The 27,813-nt window shown below is 38.0% G+C and overlaps 1 protein-coding gene across 1 annotated transcript in view; it reads left to right on the forward strand.

Annotated features, from left to right (window-relative positions):
* lrrc9 (leucine rich repeat containing 9) overlaps positions 1-17,406 on the forward strand; it is a 121,367-nt gene extending 103,961 nt beyond the window's left edge. The window contains exons 28-34 of the mRNA XM_072238349.1: positions 981-1,198; positions 2,074-2,142; positions 9,772-9,897; positions 13,318-13,495; positions 15,037-15,211; positions 15,576-15,644; positions 16,669-17,406. Coding sequence (XP_072094450.1) covers positions 981-1,198; positions 2,074-2,142; positions 9,772-9,897; positions 13,318-13,495; positions 15,037-15,211; positions 15,576-15,612 — 803 coding nt within the window. The 3' untranslated portion in view covers positions 15,613-15,644; positions 16,669-17,406. The remainder of the gene's footprint in view (positions 1-980; positions 1,199-2,073; positions 2,143-9,771; positions 9,898-13,317; positions 13,496-15,036; positions 15,212-15,575; positions 15,645-16,668) is intronic.
* Positions 17,407-27,813: the final 10,407 nt, after the last annotated feature.

The following is a 27,813-nucleotide window of genomic DNA, read 5'->3' on the forward strand; positions in this document are numbered from 1 at the left end:
CTCTGTCTGAGGTTTCCATTGAAACAGTGATTTCGACTGCTCTTTTAAATGCAAGTCATGCTTCAATTAGAGGTCATTTTTGAATGCTCTTGTTTAAAAACCCTTCTTCCCTCCTATTTTTTGCATAGATTCTGCCTGGCCTGCTGAGTTCCTCCAGCATTTTGTGTGTGTTGCTCGGATTTCCAGCATCTGCAAATTTTCTCTTGTTTGTTGTATGTTTTATTTTCTTCTCTGTCTCAAGTGTGTATGCCCTTCGTTTAAGGTTCCGCGCTTCTCATTTCTCCATTTCCAAATGCATTTCTCCATTTTCCCCATATCTGTAGTTTAATGGAGAGTGAACTTTTAGTTCTTCATGCTGCTCTGGTACTTGTTGCTTAAATGCCTAAATTAATTGCAGAATTCAAGGTGCAGTCTAATCAATCACCAGCTAAGAATATCTTGCTTGAAACCTAGTCTCAGTTATTTCTAAAGTTCTTTTAGAATATTCACAAGTTAAAACAAACTTGGAAAAATAAGAAGTAAAGGCCTTATTGATCATCAAAAATCCAACCTATTCCATCCAGATACGTTGTACAGCCTCCTTCCACTGGGAACACACATTTGTCATGATCTCCCCATTCTCTCATCCCATCACGCAAGCAATCAAATAATGTTGCAAACTGTGTCTTTCACTTCCAAAGGTAATCTGCAGTACAATATGGCATATCGCTGTTTCTGTAACTTGAAGTTTGTAATTTGAAGGCATGTATCCTGTTCTCTTTTGAAGACTTATTATGATTCCAATGTCACTGCAAGTTCCAGTAGGCAAAAAAAAGAGAAAATTATCTAAATTTCCCAAGTATAAATTAGCAACTGGAAAACTTATTTAACTAAATCCAATTCTTATTTTCTCACGAATTTTTAAACAATTAATTTCCATCTGAAAGAATTCATGCATGCTTTTACTGGAATTTAATGTATTTAAATTATTTTCATCATAGGTAATTTTATTAGTCAGATTGAAGGGCTTGACCGCCTTTATTACCTTACCGAATTATCACTGGAACGAAACAGAGTCAAAATCATCTATGAAAATTCCTTCATGGACCAAAGCTCTCTTGTTGAACTCCACTTAGAGGAGAACAGAATGCGAGACCTCAACAACTTGTATCGATTGGTAAAATTACAGCGGCTTTTCCTTGGTGGAAATAAAATCCAGGTAAAGAATTTTTTTTTTAAATGTTTCTCAAATTGAACTGAATGCAGACTATATTGTTCATGAACCTGGAACATGAAAACATTCTTTTAAATGAAGACACAAAAGACTACAGGTACCGGAATATGGAGCAAAAAAAAAAGCACAAAATGCAGGGGGAGCTCTGTTTCATACAGTATCTATGGAGGGAAATGGACTGTTGATGTTTTTGGGTTAAGACCTTTAATCTAGACTTAAAGATATGGGTGAGAAAAGGGCTCACATGTTGTTTGCTCACTCTGGCTCCACCCCTTCCCCTCACCTTTTATACTGGCACTCTTCTGTCTGTCCGGATGAAGAATCTTAACCTGAAACATCAGCTATCCATTTCCTTCTACAAATGCAGCCTGACTTGCTAAGTTCCTTCAGCAACATGTTTGTTGCTTTTTAACTAAAGATTCAGACTTTCTATCAATATCTTTTCCCCAGAAATGGTTTTGCCATTTGAGGAAAATAATCCATTCAACAAATCGCATGGTTGGGGGTTTCATTAAAATGATAAGTGCCCACTCAGCTAAGTGAATTACCCTGACTGCAAGAATGGGGGTGTTGAGATCTGAGAAGTATGCACAGTGGTGATACTGTGGCACAGTCAGATATGCTGCTGCCTCACAGTTTATTTTTCCTGGTGTTGAATGGAATAGACTTGTTCTGACAAAATGTGCATGCTGATTGATTCTTCATCTGGTATATGTAATTTAACAGATCCATTTAGTAGCAAGGTGAGAAAACTATATTTTAACACAAGATTTTCAATATGGTTACTGAAGATATTCTTGTAATACATGTTGTTATATCCAATAAAACTATTTTCAATATAGTTCTTTTATTTTGTACAGGATATGGGTGAACTGGAAAAACTTGATTCACTTTCAAACTTGACTGAGCTTTCAGTTGTTGGGAATCCTGTAAGTATAATGACATTGTGTACTTTACCCATTACATACATTAGGACTGTTGAATGATTAAAATTGCAAATTTAATCACAGTGTTAAACAATAATGGAATACTAATAAGTCAATACCTTTCAGTGACTGTTGAGTTAAATGTTAGTATTTTAAGTTTTTATAATATTTAATAATTGTTCATGTTACTTTTTTCATTTTTCATGTTATAGAGTCCGAGAGTAATACAACAAGGAAACAGGCCCCTTGGCCTAACTCATCCATGCCAAGCAGGCGAGTCCCGTTTGCCTGCATTTGGCCCAAGTCCCTCTAAACCCCACTTGTCCATGTATTTATCCAAATGTCTTTTACATGTTCTAAATCTCACAGTCACTCACAAGCATTCAAAACAGAACTGTCACTCTGTAAACTCTCAAGACTGTTGTGCTTGAAAGTCCCGGGAGATCAGCAATTTTTTTAAAATTTATCTTTTATTGAGTTTCATCATCAAACAAACATTTCCATAAGATGTATTTCAGATACTGTACATATATATCATATAACCATATTTGTCACAAATCTCCACATAATATTTATCTGAGGTATACACTTACAGAAAGGAGAGGAAAGAAAGAACAATCGAAAGAAGAAAACTATGTACATAGTAGAGAGTGATCTTTTTTTTACAACATATTCATTGACTTGTGAGAATGAAATCAGGCCTATGAGGTGTTATGTAGTTAAACCATTTTTTCCAGTATGAATAAAACTGTTCCAACTTATGAGTAACAGTTGCTGTTATCTTCTCCATTTTGTAAATGTCCATTGTAATTTCCATCCATGCATTTAGAGTTGGGCTCTCCTGTGATAACCATTTCCTGGTAAGAGTCTTTTTACCAGCCACCAGCAATACATTCATTAAATATTTATCTCTTTTCAACCATTCTTGAGGTATATACCCAAAATATATGATCTTACTCTCTGAGGATATTTCACATTTAAAGATGTCTTGTAGGGCATTGTGTATCCCACTCCAATAGTCTTTCATAATGGGGCATTCCCAGAAAATATGATAATGGTTTGCATTTTGATTTCCACAATTTCTCCAGCAAACAGGGGGGTTATTATCATAATGGGATTTCCGAGGGGGTGTAATAAAATATCTTATCAAGTTTTTCCACCCAAACCCTCCATTTCTGTGAACTGGTACACTTCCATTGATACCTCCATATTATTGTCCATTCTTCCTCACATATTATTATCCCTCCTTCCTTCTCCCATTTTGTTTTAATGTATGAAGTCGAATGTGTTTTAAGATTTGACAAACCCCTATACATGCTTGAAATGATTTTACTACCATTGTCTGAATTATATGCTTTTCTAAACAGCTCTATCTGACATGTACTTGCCTTGGTTATATTTTTAACTGTCCTATTAACATACTGTCGCATCTGTAAATACCGGTGAAAGTCTTGTTTTTCTAATAAGTGTTTCTCTTTGAGCATTTCAAAACTGTACAGTGTTCCATCTTTCATTATATTGCAAATAGCTGTTATTCCTTTAGCTGTCCAGTCCCTAAATCTTGCATCCAATTTATTTGGTGTAAAATCCGAGTCATATTCACACCATTTAAGAATTGCAATGTCTCTCTCTAGTTTATATTTTATAATAGTTTTCCATATTTTAAGAGTCAATTTCACCCACGGGTTGTCAATATTATTTATGTAACTTTGTAGGTTGTTATCAGCCAAAATTGCCTGTATGGGGATGGAAAGTATCCTCTCCTCAATGTTTTTCCGTTGAGCATCATATGGTGGGTTGCACCAGCATATCACAGCTCTCAACTGTGCTGCAAAGTAATAATCTCTGGGAGAAAGTAGGCCCCATCCCCCCTTCTCCTTGGCTACTTGCAAAGTTTTGAGACGAACCCTAGGCCTTTTACCTTGCCATATATATCTTGATAGCATCTTGTTCCATTCATTGAATTGATCTTGGTTAATCTCTATTGGTAGGGTCTGAAAGAGATACAGTAGTCTGGGCAGTAAATTCATTTTAATAGATTCAATCCTTGAACTGAGACCAAGGAATTAGGTTCCACCTTGCTATATCTTCCTTAATTTTTTTTATATATTGGCTGATAATTGCATTCTAATAATTTTGCCAAATCTTTTGGCATAATGATGCCCAAATATTTGACGGACTCTGTTTGCCATGCCCAGGGATATCTTCTTTCAATTTCTCTTGGTGAGCTATAGTTATATAAAAATAGTTGGGTTTTATCTATGTTGATCTTGTATCCTGATAATTGGCCATATTGTTCAAAGCATTGCATCAATTTAGGTAAAGAGTCTGTTGGTTGCCCTAGATAGATCAAAGTGTCATCCGCGTAACAGGCCAATTTATGCTCTGCCCCTTTAATGGTAATTCCCCTGATATCATTTTGTCTGATATATTGAGCTAATGGTTCCAGATATAATGCGAAGAGTAGCGGTGACCATGCACAACCCTGTCTCGTGCCCCTTTCTAGGGTAAAACTATTTGATAAATATCCATTGATTTTAATCCTAGCAGTAGGATTGTCATATAGTGCCTGTATAGTTTTAATAATTGTGTCATGTAGACCAAATCTATGTAAAACTCTGTAAAGAAAATTCCAGTTAACCAAATCAAATGCCTTTTCAGCGTCTACGCTTATCACTATTGCTTCAATTTCATTTTTTTTATATGATCCATAATTTGAAGTGTCCTTCGTATAGTTTCTTGTGTTTGGCGTTGTTGTATGAAACCTGTCTGATCATTATGTATCAGTGTGGGTAGAAACTCTTCTAATCGTTTGGCTATGATGGAGATAAATATTCTATAATCCATATTAAGAACAGATATTGGTCTAAATGACCCACATTCCATTTTATCCTTGCCTTCTTTCGGTGTAGCTGAGACTATCGCCTCCTTCCAGCTGGGTAACATTTGTGCCTTTCTCAGGGCCCAGTTCAGTGTGGGGAGTAAAACAGGGATTAACTCACTTCTAAACTCTTTATACCACTCTGCCGTATATCCATCTGATCCTGGTGACTTGCTTAATTTAAGCCTACTAATTGCAATTTTTAGTTCAGCTTCAGTTATGTCAGCAGTCATCTTTCTATTTTGTTCTTTGCTTGAAGTGGGTAACTCTAAAGAATTCAGGAAGGTGTCAATTTGGGTTAAGTTTCTCCCTGGAACTTTGGAATATAGAGTATTGTAAAACATGTCAAAAGCTTCATGAATTTCACTTAGCTTATGTAGCCCCTCTGGCCACCCTCAGGGTCACTTGGCTCGCTGTCGTCTAGGGAAACAGCCCTCGGCCCCGCCAAACTGGGTAATTAGTTTGTGTGGATGCTGTGTGATGTACCCTACCCCGCCCAAATAACAGACAATACACCAGATACAATTAAATGATTTACAGTTTATAGATATTACTGGAACTATATAATTAATAGAGAATAAAATATAAAAGGAAAATAAAAGGCGCCACACTTATCAAAATTCAATCTCTTCGTGCACAAACAGTTGGAGCTCAGGACCCTTCTTCTTCACCCTGCGACCCCTCGGACCACCTCAACCGGCCGCCTGGGACCAACAACGGTGGTTGACCAGACGCTCCACACGAGTCCGTCTCCATCTCCTCTCCTCGCTGAACGTCCTCCTCGGGGTCTGGCCCCGTTAGCGGACTCGCAGTACCTGGTCCATCCTCTGTCTCTCTCTCCCGCCTTCTCCCCCCAAAACCCCACACATACAATCTCTTACAGACACCCCACAAGCATAACAACCAACCCAATTGGTTCATTTGTCCTCTTATCAGTAGATAATCCAAAACAAACCACCAGCACAAGAACTTTCTCAGCGTTTAACATAACAAAGAAGCCATTTTAATTAGCCTACACAGTAACATAAAAGATGAAACCCCCTTACAGTTATTTTTTATCACTTTTGTTCTTGCATCCCTAATTCTATGAATTGTATTTTCTGCTATCTTTTTTTTCAGTTTCCACACCAGTATTTTCAGATTTAGATCCACTTTCGTAGTGTCTCTGCTTCATCATTAGTTTTTTTTCTAAGTTCTTGTGTAGCCAAACTATTAATTTCATTCCTAACTTTTAAAATTTCCTCTAGTGTATCCTGTGCCAAACTCAATTTGTGTTTTTTTCTAGTTCCTTCAGCTTATTTTGTAATTCCTCTAATGTTCTATTCCTTATTTTTTTCTATGAAGATATCACTATAATTTTCCCTCTTAAGACAGCCTTCAGAGTATCCCATAGAATGGGAGGTGAAACCTCTCCACTATCATTGAATTCTAAGTAAAGACCAATCTCTCTTTTAATTTGTTCCTTAAAATAGGGATCATTGAGTAGACTTGAATTTAGTTTCCAAATAGTATTCTTTGGTTGTAGGTCAAAATCAACAGATAAATATATAGGTGCATGGCACTTACATCCATTGTCCCAATTCCACAGGTGATTATTTTGTCTCTATCTTTTCCAAATGTTATGAAATAGTCTATTCTTGTATATACGGAATGGGGGGCAGAATAATGAGTGTAATCCCTTCTATCGGGGAAAAGGTCCCTCCATATATCAACTAGTTCAACATCCTCAAAAAGAGTGTTACCTTTCTTATGTAAGGACTTTGCTTCACAAGTTTTCCTATTGGAAGAGTCTAATTTTGGTTGTAATTGTAAATTTAAGTCTCCCCCACATATCAAGAGACCTTCTGAGATCAGCAATTTCTCAGACACTCAAACCACCTCATCTGGCACCAACAGTTACTCCATCGTCAAAATCACTTAGATCACATCTCTTACCCATCCTGATGTTTGGTCTAAACAACAACTGAATATCTTGACCATGTTTGCATTGAGTTGCTGCCACATGTTTGGCTGATTAGGTATTGGCATTAACAAGCAAGTGTACAGATGTACCTGATGAGGTGGCTACTGAGTATTTATCAAAATAAAGCAATCAATTATATTTCAATGACATTACTACCTAGCAATTCAGCTTAGCTCCAGACACTGAAGCTATTGTAGAGTACTTTGCAAAAGTCTTAGGGACAGGTAAAAAAATATTCTGTAAAGCTAAGATGCTTTCAAAAATAAAGAAATGAAAAGTTTCTCGATATCAAAAAAAATTATAAAGATCAGAAAAAAGTAAAAAACTAAATCAAATCAATATCTAGTGTGACTAGTCTTTACCTTTAAAACTGCATCAGTTCTCTTAGGTACACTGTTGTGCAGTTTTGGAAGAAAATGGCTGGTTCGCTGTTTTAAGCATCTTGGGAGAACTTGCCACAGATCTTTTACAGAGCTTGGCTGTCTCATTTGCTTCTATTTCTCCGTGGTCTCAGTGATGTTGAGATCAAGGCTCTGGAGGCTATACCATCTGTTGCAGAACTCATTGTTCTTCTTTTCACTGAAGTTCTTTATGACCTTCACTGTGTGTTTGGGATCATGGTCCTGCAGCAGAATGAAGTTGACACTGATCAGACGCCTTACTGATGGTATTACATGATGGATGAGAATCTGCTTGTACTTCTCAGCATTGAGGATTCCATTAATTCTGACCAGATCAACTCCATTTGTAGAAATGCAGCCCCAAGCCTGCAGGGAACCTCTGCTGTGCTTCACTATTAGCAGCAGACACTCGTCCATGTAGCGCTCTCCAACTCATCTATGGCCAAACTGCCTCCTGTTTCAGCCAAAAATTTCCAATTTAGATTTTTGAGGCCAGAGCATTTGCCGTTATTATTCAACACCCCAGCCCTTGTGTTTTTGTGCATAACTGATTCAATTGGCTTTATTTGCACTTTGGAGATATGGCTTTTTGACAGCAACTCTTCCATGAAAACCACTTCATGGACTCTGGACTGTAGAGAAGTGTACTTGGGTTCCAGTGATTTCTGGTTCAGAGCTGATATCTTCCAATTTAGAAGGGACATCATCTCGTCTGGATCTCTCATCTGCTGCACTCAGTTTCCATGGCCATCTGCTGTATTTATGGTCCTCAACCTTGCGTATTTCTTTGTGTGTCTTCAGAAGAGCTCAGATAGCACATCTTGAAACTCCTGTCTGCTGTGAAATTTCTGCTTGGGAGAGACCTTGCTGATGCAGGATGACCGCCTTGTGTCTTGTTGCAATGCTCACTCTTGCCATGGTTAAAGAATTGATGATTTGAAGGTTGAATTGTCACATCTATCACCCCCTCACCTTTTAGTTTGATTATCCTTCACCGAGTTTGAATCTTTCTGCACCGTTTCTGTTTCAGTTAATCACTTTAGTTCATTCAGCTCATTATGTCATTGATAATTAGTACCTGTTTCTTATCTTTGTTTAATCATGTACCTACAAAGTAATCAAATTTTTATTTGAAAAATGGTCGATTACTTGATGTTTTGATGCAGAAACATAGAAAACCTACAGCACGATACAGGCCCTTCGGCCCAGAAAGTTGTGCCAAGCATGTCCCTACCTTAGAAATTACTAGGGTTACCTATAGCCCTCTATTTTTCTAAGTTCCATGTACCTATCTAAAAGTCTCTTAAAAGACCCAATCATATCCACCTCCACCACCGTTGCTGGCAGCCCATTCCACGCACTCACCACTCTCTGAGTAAAAAAACTTACCTTTGACACCCCTGTACCTACTCCCCAGCACCTTAAACCTGTGTCCTCTTGTGGCAACCATTTCAGCCCTGGGAAAAAGCCTCTGAGTATCCACGAGATCAATGCCTCTCATCATCTTTTTCATCTCTATCAGATCATCTCTCATCCTCCGTCGCTTCAAGGAGAAAAGGCCAAGTTCACTAAACCTGTTTTCGTAAGGGTGCTCCCCAATCCAGGCAACATTCTTGTAAGTCTCCTCTGCACCCTTTCTATGGCTTCCACATCCTTCCTGTAGTGAGGTGTCCAGAACTGAGCAGAGTACTCCAAGTGGGGTCTGACCGGGGTCCTATATAGCTGCCTCTGGGTTCCTAAATTCAATTCCACGATGAATGAAGGCCAATACACCGTACGCCTTCTTAACCACAGAGTCAACCTACGCAGCTACTTTGAGCGTCAGCTTTTCTTTAACAAAATACAAAAAAATTCTCTAACATTTAATTTTTTTGGAAAATGAATGCTTGGAAATATAAAATTTCCTCTTTCCTTCTTACACACTAATGCAGAAGACAAAAAACTTAAACACCTAAAACATAATTTATGTAAAAAAAAATCTAGGGTGCCAAAGACTTACACAGTACTCCAGAGGTTCCCTCATCTGATATCAGAAACTCGGAACGGAAGTTCAATACTGTAATGCATTTTGTATTACGGATTAGTGCATTATTATATAACCCTCTTACATTAGCTGAGGTGGCAATCATGTAATCATTTACTACAATATGCAAAGATTTACTGGATTTATTAATATCTACAGCAATTCCACTTGAACAAATTACTGATTTGAAACTCTTTATTTATACTTTGCTATATACATTGCTAAGATTAAATACCAAGTGTGCTTGACATGGTATGTATCCCCTGTATCTCACTTGGTATCTTTTGTGAAGATACTGTTTGAAGGCACTGGGTACTGAAGTAAATTAGACTTTTTTGTGTAATTAAACAAAATTTATTTCCAGGTCTCTCGAAAAATTTTATACCGTCCATTCCTTGTGTTTCGATTGATGAATCTCCAGGTGTTAGATGGTGTACCAGTCTCAACAGATGAGAAGGAAAGAGCTGAATTTGTACTGTGCGAATATAATGTAAGAGTTTTCTATATATTTAGAAGATATTCTGTATATTAGAAGATCTTTACTGATATTGGTCACAGAGAACTATGGGGGTGGTTGCATTCGTAGAACACAATATGATTACCTATGTTATGCAGTAAAATCAGATACTATTTTTATGATATTCTTATTGTTTAACTACATTTAAAATCAAATTTGATTTCTGTAAATATTATTTGATATTTTGTGAATATCATTAGTGTGGCATTCAATCTGCTATGAATTCCAATTTTCATCACTACCAACTTTGCTAATGAAAATACATACTGAAGGATCAGCAGAAGCCAATTCTTTGTATTCAGCCCTATCAAAGAGAAAAATATATTTCAGCAGAGTGCTTGCAATCCTGTACTTTGTTCTGTTGTAAGACATTAAATTTGCCAAAGATCATAATCAAAATCTTTGTGCTTCCCTGAATAGCATTCATTTGGCTCATGTAATGAGCAACAAATTTAAAGTGAGAACTAAGGCTTCTACTTTATTCTTTCTTCCTGTACCTCTCTGTATCTCTGATTCCATTTTTCTTTCACTCATTCTCTGTCACTAGTATCTTTATCTCTACTGACATCCGCACCTTAACATACTTTATGAACTGCAAAGTGAAAAACTAAGAGTGTGTTGCAAGCAATTCCAGCATTAAACCTGTATTCAAATCTTTCTCAAGAACAAAAATGTTAACACTGTATTAAGTAGACACATAACTTTGGAGCCACAGCACTATGTAGGCTCTGACAGAGTTGTGATTTATCTGTAATGCGCCACACAGCTTTTGGCTTTCTGAGGGGAAAAGAAGGTATTCAGGCCTAGCATAAACCTCGTTTGGGTCTGCCAGGCAGCAGTGATCTTGTCCCTCCTTCACGAACACAAAATACTCTGCAGATGCTGGGGTCCAAGCAACACTCACAACACACTGGAGTAACTCAGCAGGTCGGGCAGCATCTGTGGAAACGATCAGTCAACGTTTCGGGCCGGATCCCTTCGTCAGGACCTTCCTTTACTAGATACCTGAGAGATACCACTAAAGCCATTTTGCAAGATCCTCCAACCCATTAGCAGGATAAGTGAATCAATGTATGTGGATAATTCTACTGGACAAGCCATGTCATTTGTGTGCCAAAAACGTACTTCTGTCAGAAATGCTTTGCTCCAAGCTCCATTACACAAGAACTTAGCAGGTATACAAAGGAAGACGGTGGAGTGCTCTGATGCAGCAGCTTCTACAGGGTCAACCAAAGATGTTACTGAGTTTTTTTAAACATATCAAAACACCCTGCTGAACATGAAGAACTTAAAGTTCTGCAGGTTTACCCCATCAGCAAATTGCTTCTTGGCTGAGAAACTGAAAGAGCTGGACTTGGTGCTGACCATGATGTTGCCTGCGACAGAGAGGCATCGGTTTGCGAAGGAGGTGTGCAGTCTAACAGCAAGTGACTGTCTTAGTCACTTTTCTTGCATTTGCAAGACCCTGGTGGACATTGGTGGTATGGAATGCTGCAGCTTCAATTCATTGAGTTTTGGTGAACGGTGGGGGAGCTGCATGGCCTCAGTTGAGGCAAGGACTAGGCCTCAGACTGTAGTGTCGCTTGATTGCAGCTGCCCAAGGGGAGGTGTCGGAGTCAGGTACTCCACCTGGAGTGCTGGAGGTGGTGTGGCATGGCGTCCATGCTGAAGTTAGTATTGCCCCCACCTGCTAGTGTAAGCTTGGCAGAAGACAATTTGCATTGTGTTCAATTGCTTCAACATTCATTGACTCAGGGACTTGCACTGTTTTTTTTGTGTGTGACTGTATTTTACTGCTGCCTTGTATGTGCTATATCTGTTGTGATATGTATGACTTTTGGTATTGTGTTTCGCACCTTGGCCACAGATTAACACTTTTGTTTGGCTGTATTCATGGGTATTCTTGTATGGTTGAATGATAATTGAACTTGAACTTGAAAAGGTTCAAAGATGTTCTCTGTGCCTCTTTGATAAAGGACAACATCCCCACTGACATAAGGGAACCCTAAGGTATGTTTTCTTGAAGTGCAGAAGAAATTTTGGAGTGGAATTGAGAACCTTAGGTCCAATGATTAGTTCACAGAAGCACAGGTAAATAGTGAAAGGAGACCATCACCTCTCAAACTAACTACCGAACAGTTCTGGTCCAATCTGTTGCAGAATCTATACATTCCATATTAGTTAGCGTCATCTACCACTTTAATACCCGTTGAACTGTATTGGAAGTAAGTCATCTTCTATCCTGTGCGGCAGACAATAAAATGGGAGTGTGGAGAAGGATAAGCAATGGATATTGCAACATCTTGCAGAATCCACCAAAATTGTTTTATATTGCTTCTGCACGTTATTTTCTGAAACTGCTTTTCATGTATATTTAAGATAATTTCTATTGACCAGTAATAATAATTTTTTTTTGGTGTGTGTGTGTTCGTCTGCGTGTGTGCGTCCGTGCGTGTGCGATGTTGGTGGGACAACGATGTTGGTTTTTCATGCCTTTACAAGGCACGGAGCGAGAGAGAGAGAGAGACTGTGTGGCACACCACTCCCCACACAGACATTTTGCAGTATTTTTCCCTTTATTTTATGAGGTCGAGTTGCAATCTCGACACTCAACCCGGCATGGATGGAAAGTGTACTCGGAAGCGGACCTGACTGGGTTCGAACCCGGGAACCTCTGTTCTAGAGTCCAGCGCTGATATCATTGCGCCACCAGCCGGCCCCAGTAATAATAATTATAACTAAACTCGGGGATTCATTAATTTGATTTTTTTGTACTGGACTGAAGCTTTAATAACTAAAGTGAAAATAACAGGAAGTTGTCTGAGAAATTGAGAGTATAAGGCAGACATTGTAGCGAAATCAAACTGTTGAAGGAATTAGGCAGGTTGGGCTGTATCTATGGAGGCAGAGGGATGTATGTTATTTCTGGATGAGACCCTGTATATGGAACATCATAGCCTTGAAAAGATTAAAAATATTTGGAGGGATGAAAACATGAGTGGGTTTAAGTAACAGGATCAGGATTTTTATATCTAAGGTATTTAGGCTTTGGTGGTCAAAGTAGGTCAAATAGGATATTGTAACCAATGATAAGATATGGGTAACATAATTTATAATGGGCTTAATTTACTGTTGAAGATAATAATCAAACCTCAAAATGATAAAATGATTCCATTCTCTTCATTGTTTAGCTTTATGCCCAATGACACTTGAGTTCATGGAGAGCCTAAACAAGCTATTATTAATTTGCACATGGAAGCCAGTCCATAGCCATGGAGCATATTACAAAAATATATGAGAAAGAAGAAAGACCACAAGGATCAGTTGTAGTTCAATTATAGATATCAGTATATATCCATTTTCATTGTGTTATTGCTCTGTTTTGATTAAAAGGTAGCACCTTTGAAACCTGCCATTGAACCAGGGTTATCTGTAATTATGCCATTATTGATGAAGCCAAGTACTCTGCGAGCATCAGGTAGTCTTACAAGAGGGTTGAATCCTTTAACTGCACCAGAGTGTAATCTCCCTCATGGGTGTGGAAACTCAGCACCACAGGAAACAACCAAAAGTAAGAAGTTCTACTGCATTGTTCTTTTTGTCTTAAACAACAGGCTGTACAAGTTATTGGATTATGAAGCAATACATAAATTCATTTATATATTTGTTCTCGTCAATTATGCCAAAACGTTGAATGTTCACACTAAAATCACATAACAATTCTCAAAGACAGATAATTATCTTGTGAAGCAGATAATTTCAGCAATGAAAAGTTTAATAAGTGAAACCATGAACTTTGTGCCTTTCTCACCGCTTCTAGCCTACAAACTATTTCTTTGATCATATTTTAAATCACCATTTAATTTTCTCCAACTACAATTCCTCTTGTAGACATTAAATATTTCAAGTTGTTTTTAAAGTATTCATTTTTTATTCCTGCCCAAGAGCCCCGTGCTGTGAAATTTATTTAATGTACATCATGATTTGATTAGAAACAACCACTCATTGAGTAAACTTTTGGTCTGACACTATACTAATCTAATAATACTTATTGAAATTTGCCAGACATATGCTGTGAGAGTTTAGCAGATAGTTTTCACATTGTAGCCATGGCCATAGGGGCCTCTGTCACTGCTGATTAACACTCATCTTTAATGTAGCTGCAGTGCCTTCTATTTGAAGTTATGCCACTGTTCTCAAGGGGGCCAGCTGTGTAATACGTTAACTTAGATAATTGCAAACTGTAGTGTTTCAATCTGAAAATGGGAACAGATCCACCTCAAAGTTCTTCTCCAAATAAAACATCACACATTCTTTCCACAATCTGCATTGGTTCTGGGCACCACTTTGACATTGTTGTGGTGCTGCAACTGATTAACACAGCTCTGCAAGTAGCCATGAATTTATAGGCTGATGTACAATTAACATGCACTATATCAAGGATGATATCTACATGATATGCACTTTGTTTTATTTAACATGTTTAATCAGACAACTGCTATGGTCACATGCAAAGATGTTTGATGCATTGTTGCATTCTGGATTAGAAGGCCCACTTCTCTGAAGTGAAATTGCCAATTTCACTAGGCAATCTTTTAGCAAGTTTCAAACTTGAAGTAAGACTTTGCTTCATCCAATTTGATTACTGACAGCATGCTTTATTATTCATCCAGGTGCAGCCCTTGTGCTATCAGTTTTAAAAAAGATATTTTTAACACTCTTGTAGTATATTTACTGTGATTAAAAATGTTTGGATAGTGGATCAGAATAATGTGACTGAAGCTTGGATTGATGAAAGTGCTGAATCTCATTCAGAAAATCGAATGATTGTTTTTGGGGTAGAAAATTGATTCTTTGTACAGACTAGAATAAATATATTCCCAGATTTTACAGGAACTGGGTGTAGAATTGACATGTAGTTTTGAGCCTATTTTACATCATTTAATCTTTTGAAGAAATAATCACAATGATGGTGATTCCTTTTCATAAAGAACTCAGATAATAAAGCATAGTGTGCAAAAAATTTATGTCGTAGTATATGGTTCAGATTTGCAGGTTATCATAATTAAAGTAACCTGCAATATCTCAATTTTTTTTCATATAATATTGCAGACAGGAGACACAAACATTTGGGAGGGAACTTGCTCAACACTCAAAATGTGCAACCAGACATTATTTGCAAACAATTGAAAAGTGGAGCAAACTACCCATTTCCTTACATGAAACAGCAAAGTGGAAATACTCGGAATGTGCATAGTTTAATGCAATCTCAAGAACAAGATAGCAGGTATGCAGTTAGTTTACTCTGAATTTTATATTCAGAGTTGCTTCATATTTTATCCATTTAATTAAATATAAATTGTAAGTTCAACTTAATTTTACAGGGTATAAGTTGGTACAGTAAAACTGATACATATTTAAGGCACAAATTGATAAGGGTTTAAGGATTTTGGGGAGGAGGTAGGAGGATGAGGTTGAAAATGATCAGGCATAATTGAATGATGGAGCATGTTTTCTGGACCAAATGGCCTAATTCTTCTCCTATATCTTATGGTGTTATATTTTTTCATCCCTGGTATTTTGGCAAAGCTGGACAATTGGATGTTATTCCTAATATTTCTTCTTTATATTTTAAATTCATGTTATTTAAGGTATTACAAAGGAAGTATGGGGAGGAAGCCGAGGTGAGACAACAAAAAGGCACGGGATAGTGGGTCCTGGTAAGTTTAAGGAGAAATTGGGCCCAAATAAGTTTAAAGAAGGTGCAGGAAACACCATCAGAATTTCCAAAAAACAAGATAGCAGATAAGCTGAGTTTTATTGCATTCTATACGTGGACAACAGCCTATTAGAACACTTAGATAGTTTTAAAAAAACTCAGTCACTACAGAAAAAAGGTCTGCTCCCTATGTCCAATCCTAAGGAAATTCTGGATGTTCACAATGATTCTCGCCAACTTTTAGATGTACCATATACGGCATCCTATCTGGATGCATCACAGCTTGGTATGGCAACTGCTCTGTCCAAGACTGCAGAAAATTGCAGAGAGTTGTGAACACAACACAGTATATCATGAAAACCAGCCTCCCCTCCATTGGCTCTGTCTACACTTCCTGTGCCTTGAATAAACAGCCGACATAATCAAGAACTCCTCCCACTTGGTCATTCTTTCTTCTCCTCCATTCCATCATGCAAAGCTAGTAAAGCTTGAGAACACAACAAATGCCCATTTATATCTTGTGAATGAATTTTAAAGGAAAAACATTGCTGTGATATGTTACTCAGAGATAATAAATTAAAGTATACCCTAATTAAAATTACAATGCAAGAAGTTAAAGAAAATTTTTCTTAAACTGATTTAATTGAAAAGATCCTTGTGAAATGTTTTTTCTGTATAAACCATTGTCATTCAAACACAATCTAAATATAGCTAAATTAGTTTAGAAACCACATGCAAACAAGTAAAAAGATAATTTTACTAATTACAAGTACAAGAGATTCTGCAAATGCTGGAATCTGCATGTTTACTAGATTTACTAATTAATTTTAATGGAGGAATATTATGTTTATTGAAACATTTAAGTCAAGCATTTGTGTAACGTTTAGATTCTGTATATACACAAGATGATAATTCTAGTTTTATTTTCTTTAAACAATAAGCAGTAATTTCTGACAATTGTTCAGTTGTTTGAACTTTATTGAATTTATGAAATATGTAATTACTAATAGAAATGTTTCTTCCAGGGGACACTAGAAATGTGCTTAAAAGCCATCTCAAATGTAAGAAAAAACTCGAGCGGGAGAAAAGCAATATTATCAGCTTACTGCAAAGGGAGTAGGACAACTTTTGACCAGCACTATTTGCTCTTAATTTTTTGCGTTATTCATGAAGTATCCATGGTGGAATTTACAAAAGGAGAATAGAATTAACATTTCTAGAAATTGCTCTTTTTCTTCACAATAGCATTGTAGAACTTTGTGAACAGTTTATAAACCTATTTAAAACACAAGAGTTGTTTTTTATATATTCCCAGGTTTCTTCTTAACCCTAGGTAAAAGGAATTTAGATGAAATGTGCATCATGTAAGTTTAAATATTTTGTATTTCAGCAATCTACTGTGTACCATGACCTCCCAAAAGGCAAAATTAATTGAAATGCAAATAATATGACAATAGTTAAAGTGCAAAACTTAAATGCCACTTATAAGTATATTACTTTTTAAAAAATGGCTATAAGAAGGTAAATTTTGAGAAATAGGTTGACATAGCTTTGAGGTATCAAAGAACAGTTGCGCTTTAGGTGCCGTGTACATTTGTTTATTTTTCTATTTTTTTAAATTTTTCTAATTGTAATTGCATCAAATCTTTGTATGAAAAGTTAAAACTCATCCTCAGCCAGAGTTTGGAATAAAATTCGGAATGAAATACTCAGTTGAAACTGATTTAGATATATTTGTACCATACAATAAATTTAAGCAATTATAGGAGACATACTTTCTTAGCTATTGTGCATAGATAACTAAGGTCCATGTTGAACAAGTTTTAACATAAATTTGTATTTTGATATTTTTTCTAACATGAATAATTGATATCCCTAACATTGCATGAGGTAGTACTATAGTTTTTAATAAATTAATTTTTGTTCTAAACTGTACTATTTTAAATGTCCTGCATATATAATCCTGTTTGAATTAGGGTGTAAATAGATAGATATACAGCTATATTTTGGAATTATAGATTGCAGTAATTTTAATCCTTTATTTTGTATGTTTTCAAGAATGCCAAGCCAATATCAAAAACATGTATTCTGTCTTTTTAAATAAGTTTCAGAAGACATTTGTAAATATTACATTTTTGTAAACCTAATTCGTACCATTGTTGCAAATTGTCCTATACCAAAAAGAGTAAAAGATATTGATATTTTAGGTGTTGTCAATTGAACAAAATACACACTGTAAAAATCGTAATTTCAAAGACTATCACAAGATGGCCTCATTGCCCAGTCAAAAGAAATGTTTGGATTAAAATGCGCAACTAGCAAACTGTTGGCATTTCTGTAGAGAACCAGCGACTAATTGTAATGCATGTCAGCGCATTCCAGATTTTCATGCTTTACACTGCAGTATGAAATCAAAATCACAGGCAAACACATCCCACCTTACACTCCTCATGATCTAGTTTTTTTTATTATTTCACTGTAAATTTGAGTTTTATTTGGAACAATTTAATACATCTTCAAATATTTACAACTGATTATTGGAGATACTCAAAGCAGTAAACACGTCTTGGGAGAGCACAAGTGATGTGTTTATAGGGATTTATTGTCCATTTTCTGCAGCTTAGTTATTGCTTGCTGCTCCAGAATATAGAGAATAATTGAGGCAATAACACTGAGCTGGTTGGCATAGATCAGGTTGAGTACAATTCTGGACAACTTAGTTATAAACTGTGTTTGGCATTAATCCTTTGCAATCAGTAAGCTGTCTCAAGAAAAAAGCATCTAAACATTTTGCTGTGATTTAAATTAATATAAATCATAACAAGGAAAAATCTTTCTGTCATTATGAGCCATGCTTGCACTTCTATTACATTTTAATTCACTTGGTATTACAAAAATATGTCTCCTGTGCAATGTAAAATTGCACTATTTTGCTATCCCTCAATGTGAATTTTTAATGTTTTAAATGTTTTTTTACAAATCTTGAAGTGTAATTGTGCAATAGTAAAATACTTTTGTCATTTAAAATATTTGTTTTATTATTAATTTTGGTTTATTTCACAAGATCTCAAAGGGTTTGCCATCCCTGATACAGAACAGCCATACGAGGGGTGATTGATAAGTTCGTGGTAGAAGGAGTCAATTTTAGAAAACCTAGCACATTTACTTTTTAAAATAGTCCCCTCCTACATTTACACACTTAGTCCAGCAGTTGTGGAGCATACAGATCCGTTCTTTGTAGAAGTCGGCGTCTTGGACCTCCAGAAAGTGGTCCACAGCGGGGGTGAATGACAAGTTTGTGGCCTAAGGTAGAAGGAGATGAGTTATACAGCTCTTGTTACATGCACGTGCAGTTCAACTCTTTGAGTGATTATGCAGAAAGTTTGAAGTTAATAACTCATCTCCTCCTACTTTAGGCCACAAACTTATCAATCACCCCTGCTGTGGACCACATTCTGGAGGTCCAAGATGCCAACTTCTACAAAGAAGGGATCCGTATTCTCCACGACCGCTGGACTAAGTATGTAAATATAGGAGGGGACTACGTTGAAAAATAAATGTGCTAGGTTTTCTAAAATTGACTCCTTCTACCTTAGGCCATGAACTTATCAATCACCCCTCGTAACTGTAGCTTTAGAGACTGAACGTATCATAATAAACATGAATCCATGCTGAGGAACCCTAATGACAAGTAATGACCATTTTTAAGTGTTAATGTCACTTCTAGGAATTTCTCATGATCTTGCCTTCTTGAAAAAATATAATTTTGTTGGACATAGTCATAACTTCTCATGATCAGTTTGAACATATTTATAGTAATGCCTTGAAAATAATAAGCTGCAGTGGATCACGTACAAAAAAAATTGAGGAAAAGCATGGCTACCTAGACTACCCAGTCCAGATGAAGGATCTCGACCTGAAACATGGACTGTCCATTCCCCTGCATCGATGCTGCCTGATCTGCTGTGTTCCTCCTGCAATTTTTATCTTTCTCCCAGGTCATTTAATCTGCTTTGCTTCACATGTAATTTCAACCTTCCATACAGATACTTTCTTCCCTTGAGGGAGACAAAAGCAAGGTATCAGGTAATAGCTACTGTAAGACTTGAGTTGAGGTTGTGAATAATATGCGAAATAAATACAAAGAATATCAATTTAATTCACTATTGATTATTGCTACTAACTGAGCATCATTATCACACTTAAGTGCACAAATTTACTGGCGTGGAAAATGTTGGAAATGAGGTTGTAAAAAGAGCAAATTATATACTGCATCACTATTATGCCTGATCTACAGTGATTGCTCTAAATGGATAAGAATTTGGAAAATAATTCCATTTCCTAGCACTATAATATCTTCATCCTAATGAGCATAAACAAATCTTACGTTAATAGAGATGGGCACAATGGGAGTCAATTATTTTGAAATCAATACAATACTTCGTACTCATTTTGGAATGCATTTTAATTTAATATTTCACATTGTGATTTGCATCATAAATGAAAGCTCTTCTTACAGAAACATCTGCATGATGCTAAGCTAGGACACATCATCAGTGATGTTACTTGGGGTCGTCAGGTGTTTCGGGTCTTTCAAAATCATACACCCTCACCCAGGCGACCCAACCGGGGTTGATCAGATCCCAGCCTGTGCCCTAGCAGCAACCCACAGATCTGCCCTCTTTATCCAGAGCCATCTTGACACTTTCTCTGCTGCATCTGGGGTAGTAGAAATGCCTCTCCTCTCTCCCGTGATTCCAAGTGCAGTGTATACTTTTCAGAGCGACTGGCCTGCAAAGCCACGACACCCGACCACCACAGGCCAACACTTTGCTCTCCAGCCTCTTCTTTGACAGTTGTTCTTCAGATCTTCATACTTGGCTCTTTTCCGTTCGTAGGCCTCCTCCATGCGTTCTTCCCACAGCACGGTAAGCTCAAGCATAAGAACGTGCTTTGATGAGTCGGACCACAACACAATGTCAGGCTGCAATGTAGTCTCTGTGTTGTGGGGAAGAAACTGCTGCTGTTTTCCGAGGTCTGCTTTCAGCTTCCAGTCCTGTGCAGGACAAATATCATTCCCTTAGATTAGGTGAGAGTCACAGAGTCATTGGCTATTGTGCTATATGACTCTACTAATGGAATTGTCATAATGCTGATTGAAATGAGTACTAGAAAGTGAAAAAAAATATAGGCATATTTAAAAACATAAATTTACTGTCCACATATGTAAATAGTAATTTATTTACTTGACATAAAAATGAAAATAATTTCCATTTTTGCCTCACACAAACATCAACAATGGTTAAAAAATGTTGTTTGCATAAAAGTGATGAAGTAATAATGATGCTGTGTGAGATGACATTGAAATGTAATGCAGTACAGCTTTTTGATGTTTCCAATGTGCTAACACAATTGACTTTCACTGCAATTTACTGGGATGGAAATTGATGGGCAATACTGGTTTCTGTAAGCAAAGAGCCCATTGTTTCATAACCCTTTTACTCTGCTGGCACAAATCGAAGAAACTGCTTTCACCTTACATACAGTACTTAATATTTGTTCTTTATTCTTTCTTACAAGGGTGTTTTTTTTTCAAATAAGGAATCAAAGTTGAAAGTAAATTATTAACAAAGTACATGTATGTCACCATATGCAGCCCTGAGATTCATTTTCTTGCGGGCATACTCAGTAAATCCAGGAACCATAATAGAATCAATGAAAGACCACATCCAACAGGGCGGACAAACAACCACTGCGCAAAAGACAATAAACTGCAAATACAAAATAAAAATGTAATTAATACTGTAAATAAGCAATATGTGTTAAAAACGTGAGATGAAGAGTCCTTGAAAGTGAATCCACAAGTTCTGGGAACAGTTCAGTGATCGAGCAAGTGAAGTTATCCCCACTGGTTCAAGAGCTAAATGTCTGAGGAGTTATAACTGTTCCTGAACCTGATAGTGAGAGTCCTGACACTCCTGTACCACCTTCCTGATGGCAGCAGTGAAAAGTGAGCATGAGCTGGGTGGTGGGGATCCCTGATGATGGATGCTGCTTTCCTGCAAAAGTGCTCCATGTAGATGTACTCAATGCTGGGGAGGGCTTTAGTGATTGGGAGGGGTGGGATGGAACGTCGACTCAGACCACGAGAGGCCTGCATCGGGCATTTTCATGCCTTACAAGGTGCAGATTGGAAGTCTGTGTGGGGCGCCACTCCTCGCACTGACACTAGAGCAATGTGTGGTTAAGTGCCTTGCTCAAGGACACAAACACATGCCACAGTTGAGGCTTGAACTAATGACCTTGAGATCACTAGATGAATGCCTTAACCACTTGGCCATGTGCCCAACACAAATGATTGACTGGGTTGTATTCACTACATTTTATAGGATTTTCCATTCAAGGGCAGTGGTGTTTCCATAGCAGGCTGTAATGCAACCAGTCAATATACTCTCCACCACACATCTGTAGAAATTTGTCAGCAATTTTAGATGTCATGCTGAGTCTTCACAAACTTAAGGAAGTAGAGGTGTTGCCATGTTTTTTTCATAATTGGACTAATGTGTTAGGCCCAGGTTGGGTCCACTGAAGTGATAACACCAAGGAATTCCAAGTTGCTGACCCTCTCCGCCTCTGATTCCCCTGATAAAGTCTAGCTCATGGGCCTCTAGTTTTCTCCTCCTGAAGTCAATAATCAGCTCCTTGATCCTGCTGACATTGAGTGAGAGGTGTGTTCGTCCATCGTAGACGTCGATGAGGACCTCGACACCATTATGATGGTGTCGAGACTAGCGCGTGATTTGGATTTAAGTGAGGGAGAGTTGCGCAGCGTCAGTCTCACTCTCTCTTCCCAATTCCCATCTGGATCCAGTGGTAAGACAGAGTCAAGATGGCTGGAGATCGGACTAGGCGCAGTGGATGACCAGGACGTCTTCTGTGTCTTGTCCTGCTCTACACGTTCCACGACGCTTGCAGAGACTGCCTTCTTGACCGTTGGACCTTCAGTTGGTCTCGTCCGCTCAATCCGCTGGAGTCTGTCTTCACATGCTGGGATAGACAACTCCCTATCTCACCGAGGGTTTGAGACCCATCGGCTACCCTCACCTGGTTTAGCCGGCATGTCGAAGCCGTTGCCCGGGGTGTGGCCACTGTCGTATGTGAATAGCTACGGGGAGCCACAGGTGAGAGCTGAGTGCCAGATGGGGACCAAAGGTGGACTAACCGCCTTGAAAAGGACGCAACATGTTCCCCCACCAGAGGTGCTACCCCTCCCTGACACCCCATACACCCCACCTGAGTGAGAGGTAGTTGTTGTGGCACCACTCAAGCCAGAATCTCAATCTCCCTCCTGTATGCTAATTTGTTCCGGTTGAGTGAAGAGCCGATGAAATGGCATCTCTAAGGACCTGCTGTGCTGGTAGGAAAATTGGAGTATCGAAGACAATTTTCAAAGAATACTGTTTGTTTCCATTCTGTGCCTTTGTAGATAATTCATTTATATCTTTGATGAATTTGCTTCACTGAATGCTGTGGTTTGCATGTGTTGACATGATCATTAATTCATATTAAATTCTGTTGGAATTAACTTAGGGTGACTTCTACAAACAATAACCCTTTATATGTATTTTAATTTTACAAGACTTTTGAACAGTACAATTTTTCCTACTGTAAAAATACTATGAATTAATTAAAATCATGGTGTTTAAGTATTTTCTAACATAATTATAATTTCTGAATTGTTATGAGTTTTAAATTATTTCAGAAATCCAATGAATTAATTCAATATAACAGAGACTCACAACACATGGAATAGCTACTTGGCTTTGTTTCTGTGCTAGCTCTAGCAAAGCAATCTAAAACTAATACTGTGACAGTATTCTCTTCCCCATGGTTTTATTGCTAAATTTTACCTTATAAGATGAATTGCTGATACTTCACTGGTTGACAACATAAATTCCATGGTCAAGAGTGTGGGTCAAGACTGAGTATCCAATACTGAATGATGTTCCTCCTGAAACTTTTCCATCATCTACAAGGCAAAAGTCAGCACCATGATGGAATACTTTTTACTTCCTTGAATGAGTGCACTGACAACATCTCTCAACAAACTCAAACAACTACCGGTACACAACAGATGCAGTGTGTACTATTTACAAAATGCACTGCAGTTACTCACCCAGCCTATTCCAAGTACCTCCCAAACTTGTGGAAAAACAGAGCTATCTGAACACCACTACCACCTGCAAATTCCCCTTCAGGTCACTGACTTGGGAATACATCATTGATCCTTCATCATTACCCATCTAAATCCTGGAGCTCCCTCACCTCCAGCAACTTGGAAGTATCTTCAGCAGAGACAGTGCTGCGGTCCATGTAGGGAACTCACTACCACCGATTGAAGAGCAATAAATGATCACTCTACCGGCAACAGCCAGTTCCTGAAAAGGAACTTCTAAAAACTGCTGCAGGGCATCCACCTTGTCTCCTGATCTTATAGTAACAGTACTGGACTGTTGAAGATTTTGGGTGTAGTGATTACCAAGATGTTAGTGGTCATGGATAACACAATTGAATGTCAATGTGAAAGGTTTAACTCTTGTTGAAGATGGTCATTACATTCCAGTTTTTTTAAAAAATGACATTTGGGTGTTAAAATAGAGCTGTGTTGAAAAGTTGGTGGGTTATCCTATAACCTGCCCACCTCTATTAAAATGGAACTGTACCGTCAATGTAGAATACTCTCACAAATTTTGCTAACAGCTGCATTATTTTTCTTTGATTCAAGTCTGTCCTTATCAATCTACGTACCTTATTATTTATGGCTAAGAAATTGCAGGGGTAAAAGGACCCTGATGGCAGTTACATACAGCCCTCCTAACAGCTGCAGTGATGTGGACTACAAATTCCAACAGGAAATAGAAAAAGCTTGTCAGAAGGGCAGTGTTATGATAATCGTGGGGGACTTTAACATGCAAGTGGATTGGGATAATCAGGTCGGCACTGGATCTCAAGAGAGAGAATTTGTAGAATGTCTGCGAGATGGCTTTTTAGAACAGCTTGTTGTTGAGCCCACTAGGGGATTGGCTGTACTGGATTGGGTGTTGTGTAATGAACCAGAGGTGATTATAGAGTTTGAGGTGAAGGAACCCTTGGGGAGCAGTGATCATAACATGATTAAGTTCACTGTGAAGTTTGAGAAAGAGAAGCCGAAATCCGATGTGTTGGTATTTCAGTGGAGTAAAGGAAATTACAGTGATATGAGACAGGAACTGGCCAGAGTTGACTGGAAAGGGACGCTGGCGGGAAGGACGGCAGAGCAGCAGTGGCTGGAGTTTATGTGAGAAGTGAGGAAGGTGCAAGACAGATATATTCCAAAAAAGAAGAAATTTTCAAATGGAAAAAGGATGCAACTGTGGCTGACAAGAGAAGTCAAAGCCAAAGTTAAAGCAAAGGATAGGGCATACAAGGAAGCAAAAATTAGTGGGAAGACAGAGGATTGGGAAGTTTTTAAAAGCTTACAAAAGGAAACTAAGAAGGTCATTAAGAGGGAAAAAATGAACTATGAAAGGAAGCTAGCAAATAATATCAAAGAGGATACTAAAAACTTTTTCAAGTATATAAAGAGTAAAAGACAGGTGAGAGTAGATATAGAACCTATAGAGGATGATGCTGGCGAAATTGTAATGGGAGATAAGGAGATGGCGGAGGAACTGAATGAGTATTTTGCATCAGTCTTCACTGAGGAAGACAGCAGTATACCAGACACTCAAGGGTGTCAAGGAAGAGAAGTGTGTGCAGTCATGATTACGACGGAGAAAGTCCTCAGGAAGCTGAATGGTTTAAGGGTAGATAAATCTCCCGGACCAGATGAAATGCACCCTCGTGTTCTGAAGGAAGTAGTTGTGGAGATTGTGGAGGCATTAGCAATGATCTTTCAAAAGTCAATAGATTCTGGAATGGTTCCAGAGGACTGGAAGATTGCAAATGTCACTCTGCTACTTAAGAAGGGGGCAAGGAAATTATAGACCTGTTAGCTTGACATCGGTGGTTGCAAAGTTGTTGGAGTCGATTGTCAAGGATGAGGTTACGGAGCACCTGGAGGCATATGACAAGATAGGCCAAAATCAGCATGGTTTCTTTAAAGGAAAATCCTGCCTGACAACCCTATTGCAATTTTTTGAGGAAATTACAAGTAGGCTAGACAAGGGAGATGCAGTGGATGTTGTATATTTGGATTTTCAGAAGGCCTTTGACAAGGTGCCATACATGAGGCTGCTTAACAAGATAGGAGCCCATGGAATTACGGGAAAGTTACATACATGGATAGAGTGTTGGTTGATTGGCAGGAAACAGAGAGTGGGAATAAAGGGATCCTATTCTGGTTGGCTGCCCTATCCAGTGGTGTTCCACAGGGGTCCGTGTTGGGGCCGCTTCTTTTTACATTGTACATCAACGATTTGGATTATGGAATAGATGGCTTTGTGACTAAGTTGGCTGATGATGCAAAGATAGGTGGAGGAGCCAGTAGTGCTGAGGAAACAGAGAGTCTACAGAGAGACTTGGATAGATTGGAAGAATGGCAAGGAGGTGGCAAATGAAATACAATGTTGGAAAGTGTATGGTTATGCACTTTGGCAGAAGTAATAAATGGGCAGACTATTATTTAAATAGGGAAAGAATTCAAAGTTCTGAAATGCAATGGGACTTGGGAGTCCTCGTGTAGGATACCCTTAAGGTTAACCTCCAGGTTGAGTCGGTGGTGAAGAAGGCGAATGCAATGTTGGCATTCATTTCTACGGGAATAGAGTATAGGAGCAGGGATGTGATGTTGAGGCTCTATAAGGCGCTGGTAAGACCTCACTTGGAGTACTGTGGACAGTTTTGGTCTCCTTATTTAAGAAAGGATGTGCTGAAGTTGGAGAGGGTTCAGAGAAGATTGACTAGAATGATTGTGGGAATGAGAGGGTTAACATATGAGGAACGTTTGTCCGCTCTTAGACTGTATTCCTTGGAGTTTAGAAGAATGAGGGGGAACCTCATAGAAACATTTTGAATGTTGAAAGGCATGGACAGAGTGGATGTGGCAAAATTGTTTCCCATGGTGGGGGAGTCTAGTACGAGAGGGCATGACTTAAGGATTGCAGGGCGCCCATTCAGAACAGAGATCCGAAGAAATTTTTTTAGTTCGAGGGTGGTGAATCTACGGAATTTGTTGCCACGGGTGGCAGTGAAGGCCAAGTCACTGGGTGTATTTAAGGCAGAGATTGCTAGGTATCTGAGTAGCCAGGGCATCAAAGGTTATGGTGAGAAGGCGGGGGAGTGGGACTAAATGGGAGAATGGATCAGCTCATGATAAAATGGCAGAACAGACTTGATGGGCCGAATGGCCGACTTCTGCTCCTTTGTCTTATGGTCTTATTACATTGGTAAACCTTTTAACCTCTAAGTTCCTTTGTTACAATTTTACTGTCATTCATCTCTGTGTATTATGTTCTGACCTTCATATTTATTAACACTGCAAAAAGGAAAATTGAAAGCAATAGAGTTTTCCTGGGGTCAGAATAGAACAAAATCAAAATAGAGGCAAAACTATTATTTGTGCAATTAGAAAGCTAGTTATTGTGCTTGCTTGAAGGACTACATTTCATTCAGGGCACAGAAGTTGATGCTGGTTTTGATTATATCCTACTTATAACAAGAAATCACACAAATATCAGTGGCAATTTAAGGTTTTGGAAACCTTGATTTTTTTTTTGGCTACCATTTCACTGAAATTTGTGTTTTCAAACACTGATAAGCTAATTCACTGTGACCTTCATGTTTTGTGAAGTGTGCATGGTGGAGAGCTCAATCAGCCCTGATAGTATATTCTTGTCATTCCAAAGACAGAATGAAGTCAATGAAGATTTTTGATGAGCAGTTCTCTATAAAGAGCAGCCTGAAATGGAGCATGTTGCAATCAGAAGCAAGTGATGAAAAATGCCTCGAATTTAATCTATGTTACAAATAATAATGAACAGCTAGATTAAGTTATTGCTTGGCTTCAAATAAAATCAAATAGAATTAATACTAGCTCACAGAAATTAAAGGAAAATGGTATTAAAAACAAATCTAGACAGATGATTTAAAGCAGGAAAACAATAAAAATAAAAATATATATTTTTAAAATA

This window comes from Mobula birostris, chromosome 1, assembly GCF_030028105.1.
Source record: "Mobula birostris isolate sMobBir1 chromosome 1, sMobBir1.hap1, whole genome shotgun sequence".
Taxonomy (NCBI): Eukaryota; Metazoa; Chordata; class Chondrichthyes; order Myliobatiformes; family Myliobatidae; genus Mobula; species Mobula birostris.